Below are 13806 nucleotides of genomic sequence, written 5' to 3'. Positions count from 1 at the left end.
TGTTGTTATAACATGTCTGCAGACTAGGGACATGTGTTCCAAAAATAAGAAGACAATAAACGGCGGCAATGTTTTTAAAGGCAAGTCTTTTCTCGGAGAATCTTTATAATTACATCTGATAGAGACTACTAGCCGCAGATTCCTTAACATAGAATAGATACCCTAGCCATACCCAGAAGGGAGGAGGGCCTGCAAGAGAGCCTCCCCACAAGGAGTGACAGGGCCCCAGCAGGGGACATGTCACAAGGAAAAGGCCAGGATATCTTTAAGCCCAACCAAGGGAGAACTGCCAACACCCCGCAGGGGCAGACAGCGCCTGAGCGCCCCAAGGAACCCAAGGGCCACCTCAACCCTAGGGAGAGGAGGAAGAACCCGAGGCAGGGCCCACCGTAAGAAACACATACACAGTGACAGAAAAAGCTGAACACACCTCAGCCGCAAGCAGCGGACAGGGCAGGAACGGCTCTACCGCCAAAGCGCAGACGGAAAAGAGAGGCACAGTCGCGCAATCCCCAGCGGAACTAAAGGCAGGGGCACAAGGGAATACAGCAAAGGCCACAACGGGGGTTTAGAACAAATAGGCATGCACAGGCATGCACAGCTAGCAGCAGGCAACACCACAAAACGGTGCACCCAGGACAAGCCAAACGCCAGCTGATGGCAGAGGCCAGGAAAGGCCCGGACACACCCCAAGGGAGGGGGCCGGCCCAGAAACACGCACGCACACAGACCCACGAAAGAAGTGGAACCAGGCAGAAAAGAAAGAGACGGAGGACGGACCAAGCCGTCCACCAGAACCTAGGCCGAAACACCGGACAGAAGTGCGGAACCGCTACAACACAATGCCGTAGACAGCAGGCCAGACTGGCCTAGCGACGTAGCGAACCAGGAGAAGGACGGACCTGGGCACAACGCAAGCTGCTTCAAACAATCGGCAAGAAGATCGCACCTGCGACGTACCGTGACGCCACGGAGAGCAAGGAGCCCAAAAGGGCGACCACACCTCCCCAGCACATGATTTAGAGCTATGTAATAGCTACCATTACCCCACATAGGGTATGTTACGTCCCAAGAACATGAGAACACCTCTTAGGAAAGAATTTCCGCAGCAGAGGACAAACAAAGACCAGCGGAGAAAACCGCAGACGGCTTGCCATTCAGCCAATAAAGAATACACAGAAGGCCTAATCTCAGGGCCTACACGGGCTTACCAACAGCCAAAACCACAAGTCAAAAAAGGGCCGGACCAGCAGCCAACAGCACCAAAGTCCGAACAACAGACCCTAAGGTACATCAACCACACAGAACACACAACCAGGGCTACTCGTTACAAGGCCCCAGGAAAACAACAGAAGAACACCTCCCAAAACACAGACCGACATACAGGTCACTGAGGGGGAGGGGGAGGAGGAGGAGGAGGAGGACGAAGCCCCGCAAGAAACCTCTGAATGGCAGAATCCGCAGGGGCGTGGAACAAAAGAGCGCCATCAAAGGGAAGGTCAACCAGCCGTTTTCTAACATTCTCAGGGAATACTCTATCCCGTAGTCAAGCATGCTGGCGAAGGGCCACCAAAGAAGCCATGGTACGACCAATCACCTCTGAAATGTCCAGAGCCTAGTGAAGAATAAACACCGCCAGCTCCCGGTCATCCAACACATGGTGCCGCAGATCAACACAGGCACCCTCCTGAGAAGCGTAAGATATAAGTGACTCCGCTGAATCACCTAAGCAAGAAGTGGCTCTAGCCAATACACAAAGAGTGTTAAGGGCCCGCAAAGTCGCACTGGAGGAGGCAAAATATTGTGTCCCCAGGAATCTAACCAGCGGGCATCCCGTGACGGGGGAGACAACACCGATGGCAGGGAGGGGAAGGCAGTCTGTTAAAAAGGGCCCCTGATAGAGGGGTGGAGGGAAAGACAAACAAGATCATGCGGGACAGAACGGTGGCAGTGAAGAAGGGGCTGGGGCACCGGGTCCCCCGTGGCAGAACGCCCCCAAGCCCCCAAAAAAGAAGTGTGGAGCGAAGCCCCGAAGGGAAGAAGCAGCTCCCGACCACCAGAACCCTGATGGAGGACCTCCAGCAGACGATCCGTGGGGAAATGGGCAGCTGTATCGCCCATGCGCAAGATTCCCGCAGCCGTGGTAACAGCCCGAGCGAAGGCAGCACTCTCCTCCGTGGGGCCCCACGGTGGGGAAAGCAGTTCCTCCGTGGGCAACGGCTTCAAGCTAAGGCGGCCGTCCCCAAGCCCAACCGGAGGAAGGAAAGGCCAAGCCCGGAAAGGGGCAAGGTGGACCGTTGAATGGGGAACCTGACTGCGGGCGTGGTGATGGCGAAGAGCCGTCCTTAGAGGACGCCGGGGAAAAAGCCACGATGCGGCGACCCGTCTACGGAGAAGATTAAACCAACAACCGCCGAACTTCTGGAGAAAAGGGGGCGTCCGAAGACGAATCAACGGCCCGATGTCGGCCCGGCTCCGTAGAGTCTGCCACCGGCATCAGGTCAACGTCGACCAGCGCCAAAGGGGACACTGGAACGACCTCCACCACAACGCTCGGTGCAGGAGGCGGGGTCGGAGCTGGGGCGGCTAAGGAACGGCGCCGAAAAGGCATCGACTCGACCTCCAACGAGGCAGCCACCTGCATGAAAGGACGAGGGGGGCCCGGGGACACGCCCCGACCCCTAGCCGGCCCCTGCGGCGCCGCCAGGGACAGCAGCCACCGGCGCCTGAGCGGCATCACCTCGGCCTCGGACAAAGCCGCCGCCTGCCCCGACCGAGGGAGACTTGAGGACACGCCCCGAGCCCTGGCAACCTCCCGCGACACCACAGGGACTCCCGCTGGAGTTTGTGGCGAGGCAGAGGCGCCATGGTCCAAAGGAGGGAACCCCAAAGGGGCACGCCCAGACGGCACCACATCCTCCGAACCCGGATCCGAACCTGTGGGCACCGGAGCCGCCGGCGACACGGCAGAAGTCCCAGCATGCGGCAAGGGATCCGCAGATGTGCCAGGAAGAGAAGGAGAAGAAGGAAGAGCCAAAGAGGCCTGCAAGGCCGCCGCATAGGCCTCCATCTGGGCTCTGGTCGCCCCCGCGCTGGGGAACCCCCAACAGGCCGGGGACAAACTGCGACACAGGTGAGCGACGCTCTTGAGGCCTGGGAGAAGGACGATGTCGGAGACGGAAGCGGCGGTTCTTGAAGCCGTCCGCAGGGGACGGATTCGGCGGCGGCGCCGACCTGGACATGCGTGCCGAAAGGAGTTTCATCCGGTGCTCCCGCCGGGACTTTAGCTTCATTTGCTGACACGCCTCGCAGTCTGTGGAGTCGTGGTGCTCCCCCAAACACCACATACAGATAGGGTGAGGATCCGTCGCTGACATCTGGCGCGCGCAAGACGAGCACGTTTTGAAGCCCGAAGGCATTCGCACACTGTTCTCAAGAAATTGCTCAAAATATAAAAAGAACAGGCCAGGAACGATCCGGATCCGTGTTGCACATGGAAAAGAAGAAAACTGACGTCAGCGCGCTGGGGTGGGGCTTATGTGACCTCGCTGATGTCACATCCACGGAGGACATCGTGGAGCCCCCCGGCGCGTAGAGATGGTGAGCAAGAAAGCTTTCCGGGTCCAGTCTCACGCCTGGGGATAATTCTACGTTAAGGAATCTGCGGCTAGTAGTCTCTATCAGATTCCCATTTTAAAGAATGTAGAATTTCAAAAGATTTACTCACCTTCAGGTGGTTAGCACCCTCAGAGTTGGATTTCGCTATGTCTCTGCTCCTCTGTTTCAAAGTGACCCCAAATTCTGTGTGACCATCACAACCTTATGACATCCTATATCTTGTATAAATTAAACTCAATGAAGAAACCAGTGCAAGATTCACTGAACTGGAAGCTAACTAAAATGCCTGTAGTCCATAAAACTGTCTAAAAATAAGTTTAAAAAGTCTTGGTTCTGCAGCTAATCTCCAAGACACTCATGAAAGCCATCACCTCCTCCCTTATGATCCTGTTAGGCTTGAATAGTCTAATAAAAGTAAGAGCCAAATCAAGCTATTTGGGTCATAAGTTGCAGGCAGACATTCAGAAATCAAAGGCTTTGTGACAGTCAGAGAAATACAATATGAGCCCTTTGCCGGGATTACTAGTTTCTTGTGAAATTTTGCTGGACTTTAGGAAGAGGACACTAGTCAAAAAGACTTTTATAATTAACAGAAGATTAACAAAAAAATACACCACATTATTAATGCCTGCTTTGTGAAAAACAGCAATGTGAAGGAGAACACTTAAAACTTGATTTGAAATAAAACAATGCAAGGCACATTCCAACACTGGCAAAACGTGAAAAGTAGACAACGTTTTGTGAACAGGAGGTAGCATTGCTTGCAACAAAAAAACTACTGATGTAAGTCTTCAAGATGTTTTGTGGCAAGACAGTCCTCTGCATGGCTTGAAATAGCCGTTTCCCTTCATTTATAATTCCTTTGAGGTGCCCTACACTTTTCCTCCAGTGAACTGAATTTTGTCGCTGGTCGAAAGAACTATATTTTGCTGACAGGGAACACCTATAGATTTTCCTCAATCTGTCTAAGAGTTGCTACTGCCCTCTAACCGCAGGCTGAGGAGTGACTAATGTGTTAGCAGAAGAGTTTACAGCCGAGAAATATAGTCCTTTTAATGTGTACCCACACAGGGTGGCTGCTAACTGTCTTGAGTAAAGGTCCCTCAATCTACAAATTACCGGGGTTCCTTGCATATTCACATCTGTGGAACACGGGCAGTAGCGAGTGCGTCTCACTATATTTGCATAGATGGTGCACGTCATGGTGCACGTCCACCTGGACACAATGTACAAGGCTGCACAATAGTGTGTGCTACCTGCAGACTGACTACGGTTGACATGACAACCTACAAGACCTAGTGCTCAGGACTCCTTAAACGAGGTTTACTGGTTAGGTTATGGAAGGATGATAACTCTTCCTCTGTTTACAGTAGGCTCCGCCTGCCTTATTGACACTCACTCCTCCTGCGCCCATTGCCTTTGTTGCTGACTGTCATCAAGCAATGGTGAGTTTATGCTTCACTCAGTACGGAGCCAATATGCATCCACACTGGACTAGTTGCAACTGCACAGGCATGTGACTACGAGCCTGCACAAATTAAAGAGAATAGGAGAAGATGTAATTCTACCTAACTGGGAGAAAACAGACTTCAAACAAAGCAGAAATTTGGTGGGATTAGACTTTACGCTTGAGCATCCAAAGTTGGATAAAAACTAGCCGTGAAGAATAAGTAATTTGTACACAGTCTGAACCTACAGGAAACATTTTCTGTTGGGCAGGACCAACACACTGACCGGGTCAGGGCCTTTCTGGTGCTTGTCCTCCCATCAAGCTAGGACAGAGGCTGGAATCGCCTTGCTGCCGTCACATGGGTAAAATATGAGCTATAAATGGTCCTGCAAAGAGAGGTGAACAACATTCAGTGCCAGAAAGACTGACACAAAGCTTAGACTAACTGAACAAACTACAAAGAGAAACTGAGAGCCCCATGGATCCATACGCTTCCTGATGTCTAGCTAGCCAGGAGAAAAGACAAATCTCAAACACAATGCATTGTCTGGTTCATGCAGCTGGTGACACTCTCCTGCCTTACCTATGAGCGAACAGCATCGTTGAACAACCTCCATAACTGAAGGTGATGATCAACCACCAAGACTGAAGGTGACCATATCTGACCCTTTCAATACTTGAGGGACGAGGGGGAATTGCACTTTCACACCTCCAGCTCCAATGGCTACAGTCAGTCAACTTGATTCCAGAACTATTGGATTCAATGTTCCAGAGCTTGGGAGAGTAACGGGCACAAGTGAGGTTTTCTTGGCAAAAATAAACAAATGAAAGAATATTGGCTTTTTCTGAGCGGTTTTAAATAAAGCACAAGCGGGGGAGGGGCTGTTGTGTCCACAGGGGATGGAGACTCCAGCAGCTCAACCTTTCTGTGCACATAATTCTCAATGGTCACCAGTAATCCTGAACAGTGTCCTGATCTCACACACATAATAGCTCATGCTACATGTCATACCCCAAGGAAGGCATAAACACAGTTATGGAAGAACTTGTGGCATTTTATAGGCGAAAGACTTGTATGTCTTCTCTCCTTCAGGAATAAAGGTAGAGGGTCCATGCCCCTAATGTTATAATTGGCTGCCACCAACTGGTAGTCACCTCAGAGTGGTACGACAGTGAGTAGTTACTATTTACTACAGATGGGTTTACTGGTCAAGTTACGACTCGAAGCAATAATGTGTCAGTCATGAAGCACCTCAGGGCAAGCAGAAAAGAGAGACAGACAGAACAAAAAAGTGAGATAGAGAGGAAAAGAGGGAGAGAGTAAAAAAAGATGGCTGGATGAGAAACGCAATAATGATCCTATATCTCGCTCCCCTATCGTTGACATTTGAGTATGTTAAGGCCACAGCTCATATTAACATATCAAGGCCAGTAACAAACTGTAAAATAAGCAAAATCTAGTATTTTTCCAGTCTGAAATGAAAGCTTTTGAGATCAAATATTGAAAGGTGGTGTTGGAAAGGGCCCATTTTGCAGGGTCATCCCTAAGCTTTTTGCCTTTCTCCTGTATTTGTTCTAACCTGTTTTTGTTGGCTTTATGACTCTGGGCACTTTACCACTGCTGATCAGTGCTAAAGTGCATATGCTCTCCCTGTGTAAATATGATATGTGAATTGGTATATCCATGATTGGTTTATTTGGTTTACCTGTTAGTCCCTAGTAGCGTGGCCTGTGTGTGCCCAGGGCTGGTAAACCAAATGCTGCTGGTGGGCCTGCAGCGCTGGTTTGCGCCACCCACAGAAGCAGCTTGTAAAGTGTGTCTCAGACCTGCCACAGCAGAGTCTGTGTGCAGTCTAGAACTGCCATCTTGGCTGTGAAGTGCCCACACTTCCCAGCCCCTGAACCTTCCCTTGGCATCATGAAAGTCACCCTTATGGTAGGGTGCATTGTATGTGTAAGGTAGGACATGCTCTGACGTGTGTAGCATGACCTGGTAGTGAATTACACCTAATTTCGTTTTTTACTACTGCAAGGCTACCTGTTCTCCATAGGCCAGAATGCGAGGTTTGGCTATTACATTCTATAGTCCTAACTGACCCATAGAACACGGTAGAAAAACGAATTTAGTATGCCTGAGCTCAGAATATTAGAATACATCTTTTAGTGAAGTTTATTTTTATATTCTGTGTTTGAAAATACCACTTTTAGAAAGTAGGTATTTTCTTGCCTAAGCCTTCCAGTGTGCTCTGCTGTTATGTTGGCTGTCTGGTTTTGGAGGGACAGGGCAGGCTGAGTCAGACCTGGGTTGAATAGAGAGATCTGCATTGGAGTATGGGGAGGGCTAGCTCCTGGACCTTAATAGGGCTGTGCCTGGCAAGGTGAATGCTGGCTCCACCTCCCACTGTGCATCTGATGGCAGACCCCCTCTTTCTGAAAGGAAGGATGCAGCCTGGTAAACAAAGTGCTCCAGGGCTGGGCAGAACTGGTTCTGGCTGGGTTCAGAGACTTGTACCTTCTGAGAACAAAGACGTTTGGGGTATAAATATCTGTGCTGAAACCCCTACAATTTGTATTGCTCCTGGACAACAAGAGGAACCTCTGTCCGTGTAACTGAAGGAATCTGCAGGAGAGGACTGTCCTTGTGCTTGTGTGCCGTTTCTTGGACTGGCCTGCAGTGGTTACTACTGGACTTGGAAGAAGAGGAAAAGGACTTTGAAGGAACTTTAATTTTATCTTGCTACAGCAATCAACCAAGGGCTAGAAGAGAGCTAGCCTCCTGCCTGGAGTCTCAGGCACATCAGACTCCACCACCAGCCTCCTGTTTCCTCCCAGCGAGGATTTCTATCTGCAGGTGAGGCTCCTGTGAGTTCCAGGGCCTCTAGTTCTACTGTGGAGAAGAGAGTGCTGAAAATCGTCGCTAACAGCCATTAGCGAGCCGCTGCAGCTGAAGAGCGGAAGGAAAATCATTGCGCTGCTGCCGCTGAGTGCTCGCTACCGGGGATCATCGCATCACACGTTTGCGGGCTGCCAAATGCTCGCTAACCCGAAGATTATCACATCGCATGTTTGCGGGCCTCCAAGTGCTCGCTAACCAAGGATCATTGCATCAAGTTAATCGCTTCACGACATCGCAGCGTGGACGCCGAGCGCTTGCCATTTTCATCGCATCAGGATCGTCGCTCCCTCGCGGGCGCCATTTTTTTCATCGCAACAAGATCGCACACGCAACAGGCTCGGCGCATCATCCTCCTTTCGCGGCAAGGATTTCATTGCATCGCCGGCTTAGCGTGTAGAAGTTTGTCGCTTTGTCCTGCTCACATATCAGCGCATCATCCTCCCTTGCGGCAAGGATTCAACGCATCGCTGGTCACGCGTGAGGAAAATCATCGCTACAACTCTTTAGCGACATTTTGGTTGCTTTGCTACAGAATCCAGGTAGTTTGTGAGTAAAAGGGTCGCTGAGACCACTGCCTTTAACTGAACTCCTCTTTGCACACTTTGAACTATTTTTGCAGCATTTTAAGACTAACACTATTTTCTAGTACTGTGGCTTTTTACTGTTATTGGTCTTGTGTTAAGTCTATATATAAAGATACTTATTTTTTATAACTACTTGTGTGGCGTCCCTTTGTAGTGTTATTCACTGTGTTACTGTGTATGGTCATAAATGCTTCACACACTGCCTCTGAGATAAGCCTAACTGCTCGTGCTACGTTACCACAGGGTTGAGCAGGGGTTATCAAAGGGTGTAGCCCGCTTACTCTGACTTAGGAAGAAGGGTCCCTACTTGGACAGTGGCCAGCCATTGCCAACTAGAGACCACCATTTCTAACAGGTGGCAACCCTATTCTCCCACAAACTGGAAAAACAGGAGATTTGGTACATCAATGTAAAGACCAATGTTGGGCGCATAGATGTTGTCAGAAATGATATGGACGCACAAGTGTCAGGACCCAGAACACTGGATGGCATGTTTGATTGTGGACAAGGAACTCTAACCTGAGTTGACAAAGGGGTTCCACCACCTAAGAATGAAATCTTTACCCAGTTGCATCAATGCCTCAGAATTCTCCTTCATCATGTTCTTGTAGAGCTCCTTCTGGTAATCTTCCAAATCCTTCCACTCTTCCGAAAAACATGATGCAATATCATCAAATGTCACTGGCACCTACAACAAAAAACATTCCCAGTCAAGATGATGACCACAATGGCTTGTAAATACAGGAGGATAGGACAAAGTATATTTGGATGTAATTCAAATTGATTTTACTCAGCATGCTTTACGTTCCCAAAAGTGGGAAGTGGTACACAGTATCAGGGTAGTGAGCAGAACAGAGTTTGTGCAGACATAATTTATAGTGAGAACAAACAAAAGGTTTTATTGTTGTCACCAAAAATGACTCAGAGGCCCGTCATTAGTCTTCTCTTTCAAATGCCCATTGATACAAAAATGTCCCGGAAAAGAAATCACTGCTTATTTGGTCAGTAGAACACCTCCATAGTTGTGTGCCACAAGTATCCCTTAGCAGTGGAGCATTACAAAGAAGCATAACTTAGACTTTAAAAAAAAACAAAAAAACTGCTGAACCTAGATCGATGAATCAAAATATAGGGAGCAAGCAATGGCTGATGTTTATCTACATTCATCATCATTCAAATGATGGGTCTGATATACCTTCCAATCTCAAGCCCCCCCACCCGCCCCAGGATCCGCCGTGTCAACAGCACAGGTTGCTCCTTCTCTCGCCTGGGGGACAAAACTTGCAACAACCTCCCCCCTACATCCCTGGGCTGCCTCTTAGCTCTGACTTTTCAGGAACGGACTCAAGACCTGGCTGTTCGAATGAACAGTTCACCATTAAGCAGCTAGCAACTCCAGCGCCTTGAGACCCTCACGGGGGATATGCCGCACTTTACAACTCCCTGATTGAGTGACGATACCGGTGGTGTCAGTAAGTTCTGCAGCCAGAAACAGTCCTCGTTTTGCCCATCAGAGTGAGCACTGAAGATCAGTCTTGCAGTCCTACAAACTACCGGACACTCGAGGGACTGGGACTGAAAAAACCCCATTTGACATGCCGTGATCAGTTATTGTGATTATTTGCAGGGCCTAGATCATGCGCATTAAAATGCTAAAAAAAAGTCAAGCATAGGACATTGTAGATTAAAAAAAATATTTTTTCTGGCCAAGGCATCAACTAATAATCGCTCGTCGCGACTCAAGGCCAAGCAGACACCGTTAGTTAAGAAAGAACCCTGGAAATTCCAACTGCAATAACATTATGACTTTCTTGGTAGCAATGCTTCGGACTCGGTCAGTAACCAAATAATTTCCTTCATGTTTTATAAAAATGATGCAACGGGACAAGAACCAGTTTTCCTGCATAGTCACTGCAGGGTTAAATAAGAGATCAGTAAAAAATATACACCCAAAAAATGCAAATAGGCTAGATCTTAAACAAGCCGACGAAGGGGTTTTGCACACATTTGCATGCAGACAAGAAGTGTGAAATATGCACCTAGGCGCACATAGAAACAAGCATTTGGTAAAGCATGCAGCCAACAGGTGTGACTATTATATCAACACCTGTAAACACAGCTATTCACAAATGTTGTTTAAATGCGTTGCATGCACAAATGCTGTTCACCATATTAATGCCTGCTTTACCAAACAGAAGCAAAACGGATTGTGCTCAGTATTGAATATGCTACTTACCAGTATGCATCTGTTCTTGGCATGTAGGGCTGCTGACATTCATATCTGTGCATAGAACGCCGCCTAGTGTTGGGTCCGGATGTTTGCACGTTGTTGTCCTGGAAGTGTCTTCGAAGTATCACGAGATAGGTGGCTCCTCCCCTGGACTACAGTGCGCATGGGCATCCTCTCTATCCTTAGATTGTTTTTCGCCATTGTGGCAGTGATGGAGTAGATACAGTAAGTGATGACCATGCTATACAGTAATTCTGAGAGCTGCAGCTGCTACAGGCGCCGGGGAGGAGGGTGGGCGATATGAATGTCAGCAGCCCTACATGCCAAGAACAGATGCATACTGGTAAGTAGCATATTCAATTCGAGGCATGTGGGCTGCTGAATTCATATCTGTGCATAGAATACATAGCAGTACCTCTTTTAGCGGCGGCTACCAGTGCCAGCTGCAGCAGTCTGAAAAAGAGTTTTGAGAACAGCCTTTCCTACAGCTGCCTGCTGTTTTGAGTGTACATCTACACAGTAGTGTTTGGTAAATGTATGTATAGTGGACCATGTGGCTGCTCTACATATTTCCTGTAAAGGAATGTTTCCCAGGAAAGCCATGGACGCCCCTAACTTTCGCGTTGAGTGGGCTCGTGGGGGAATCGTTAATGTGCGTTTAGCTTTTTGATAGCAAATTTGAATACATTTAACGATCCATCTGGCTATACCTGCTTTGGAAATGGCGTTGCCCTTGTGTTGTGGAGAAAAGGCAACGAAAAGTTGTTTTGTCTTCCTAAAGTCTTTAGTTCTGTCTATGTAGTACATGAGGGCCCTCTTTACATCTAGTGTATGGAGCATTCTCTCAGCGACATTTTGTGGGTTTTGAAAGAAAACAGGCAGTTCAATAGTTTGATTCATATGGAACTGCGATATTACTTTAGGCATGAATTTGGGGTTGGTACGTAGTACGACCCTGTTTGCGTGAACCTGTATGAATGGCTCTTGAATGGTTAGTGCCTGGAGTTCACTAACTCTTCTTAACAAAGTGATTGCTACTGGGAAAGCTACTTTCCAGGTGAGGAAGTGAATCTCACATGAGTGGAGAGGTTCGAAGGGTGGACCCATCAGTCTGGTGAGGACCAAGTTGAGGTTCCACACCGGTGCTGGTGGGTGTCTTGGGGGAATTACTCGTTTAAGTCCCTCCAAGAAGGCTTTGATGGCAGGCACTCTGAATAAAGAGAGGTGCTGCCTGTTTTGGAGATAGGCTGCTATTGCGGTTAAATGGATACGTATTGAGGTGTATGCCAGATTGCATCGGTATAGGTGTAAGAGGTAACAGATTATGTTTTGAATGGATGCGTCTAGCGGGTTAATGTCATTGTTGTTGCAGTAAATGACAAACCTCTTCCATTTAGCCGCATAGCAGGCTCTGGTAGTGGGTCTCCTGGCCTCCTTGATGATCTCCATACAGTCAGGTGGCAGGTTTAGGTAGCCAAACTCTAAGACTTCAGGAGCCAGATTGCCAGGTTCAGCTGTTGCGGATCTGGGTGCTGAATTTCGCCATGGTTCTGCGTTAAGAGTGCAGGTTTGATCCGCAGCCTTTGATGCGGCACCACGGAGAGTTCTAGAAAGGTGGTGTACCATGGCTGGCGCGCCCACGTGGGAGCAACTAGGATGAGTGTCAGTGAGTGCTGTCGCAGTTTGCGTGCCACCAGCGGTATTAATGGCGCTGGGGGAAAAGCGTACGCAAATCTGCCGGACCAGTTCATCCATATCGCATTGCCCTGCGACTGTGGATGTGGGAACCTGGCGGCAAAGCTTCGGCATTTTGCGTTTTCGTTTGTGGCGAATAGGTCTATGTCTGGATGACCCCACTGTTGGAAGTACGGTTGGAGAACGGACGGATGTAGCTCCCACTCGTGCATCTGGTGGCTGTGTCTGCTGAGCAGATCCACCATCTGGTTGTCCTTGCCGGGGAGGTGTTCCGCCATGAGGAATATGTTCCTCTGAATGGCCCACTTCCACATGCTCTGAGCCAGATGAGACAATTGTGGAGAGTGTGTTCCTCCCTGCTTCTGTATGTAGTACATGGCAGTCATGTTGTCCGTCCGGATCAACACGACTTTGTTGCACAAGTGTACTTTGAATGCCTTCATGGCTAGGAAGATTGCCATCAGTTCCAGAAGGTTGATGTGCATCTTCTTTTGTTGTGTCGTCCATAGTCCTTGCACTGTGTAATTGAGTACATGAGCTCCCCATCCCTGGAGAGAGGCGTCCGCCGTCAGTATTATTTGTGGAACAGGCTCTTGGAACGGTCGGCCCTTGCAAAGGTTTTGTGGATTCCACCAATGTAGAGAGTTGTATGCCCGACCGCTCACCAACACTAGGTCTTTTAATTGCCCGTGAGCCTGATTCCATTGACGTGCCAAGCACTCCTGAAGCGGGCGCATATGTAGTCTCGCGTGTGGGACTATGAAAATGCAGGAGGCCATCATGCCTATCAACTGCATGAACACTCGCGCAGGAAGGGAGTGTTGAGATTTGAACTTGGAGATCAGCAGTTGCAAGCTGTTGATCCTCACTACATTTGGCTGAGCTGTGGCTGCCAGAGTGTTTATGGTCGCGCCCAGGTACTGTCGTACGTGTGTGGGTTTGAGATGTGATTTTGGGTAATTTAGTGAGAATCCTAGACTGTGAAGAAGGTGAATGGTGAGGGACATGTGGCTGGCGCATTGCTGGGCTGACTTTGCTTGAACAAGCCAGTCGTCCAGGTAAGGGTAGACGTGAATGTGTTGTCTCCGTAGATGTGCAGCCACTGTAGCTAGGCACTTGGTGAAAACCCTGGGTGCTGTTGTCACTCCGAAGGGGAGAACTTTGAATTGATAGTGCTGTTCCTGAATAGTGAACCTGAGATATTTCCTGTGTGATGGGTGTATGGGTATGTGGAAGTACGCATCTTTGAGGTCTAGTGTGGCTAGGAAGTCTCCCTGGCTGAGCAGCGGGAGAACCTGCTGTAGGGTGAGCATATGGAAATGCTCTGAGAGAA

General features: G+C 49.1%; 1 protein-coding gene across 3 annotated transcripts in view; it reads right to left on the bottom strand.

Annotated features, from left to right (window-relative positions):
- Positions 1–13806, bottom strand: part of LOC146806240 (uncharacterized) — a 231090-nt gene that overhangs the window by 39029 nt on the left and 178255 nt on the right. For 2 of the 3 annotated variants that reach the window (XM_085623481.1, XM_085623482.1), the window contains exon 11: positions 9068–9236. In XM_085623481.1, the coding sequence (XP_085479607.1) occupies positions 9068–9236 (169 nt within the window). The remainder of the gene's footprint in view (positions 1–9067; positions 9237–13806) is intronic. The other variant, XM_085623483.1, reaches the window with a different exon arrangement.

The sequence above is a fragment of the Triturus cristatus genome, chromosome 8 (assembly GCF_964204655.1).
Source record: "Triturus cristatus chromosome 8, aTriCri1.1, whole genome shotgun sequence".
Lineage (NCBI taxonomy): Eukaryota > Metazoa > Chordata > Amphibia > Caudata > Salamandridae > Triturus > Triturus cristatus.
This window is presented reverse-complemented; position numbering and strand designations above follow the sequence as displayed.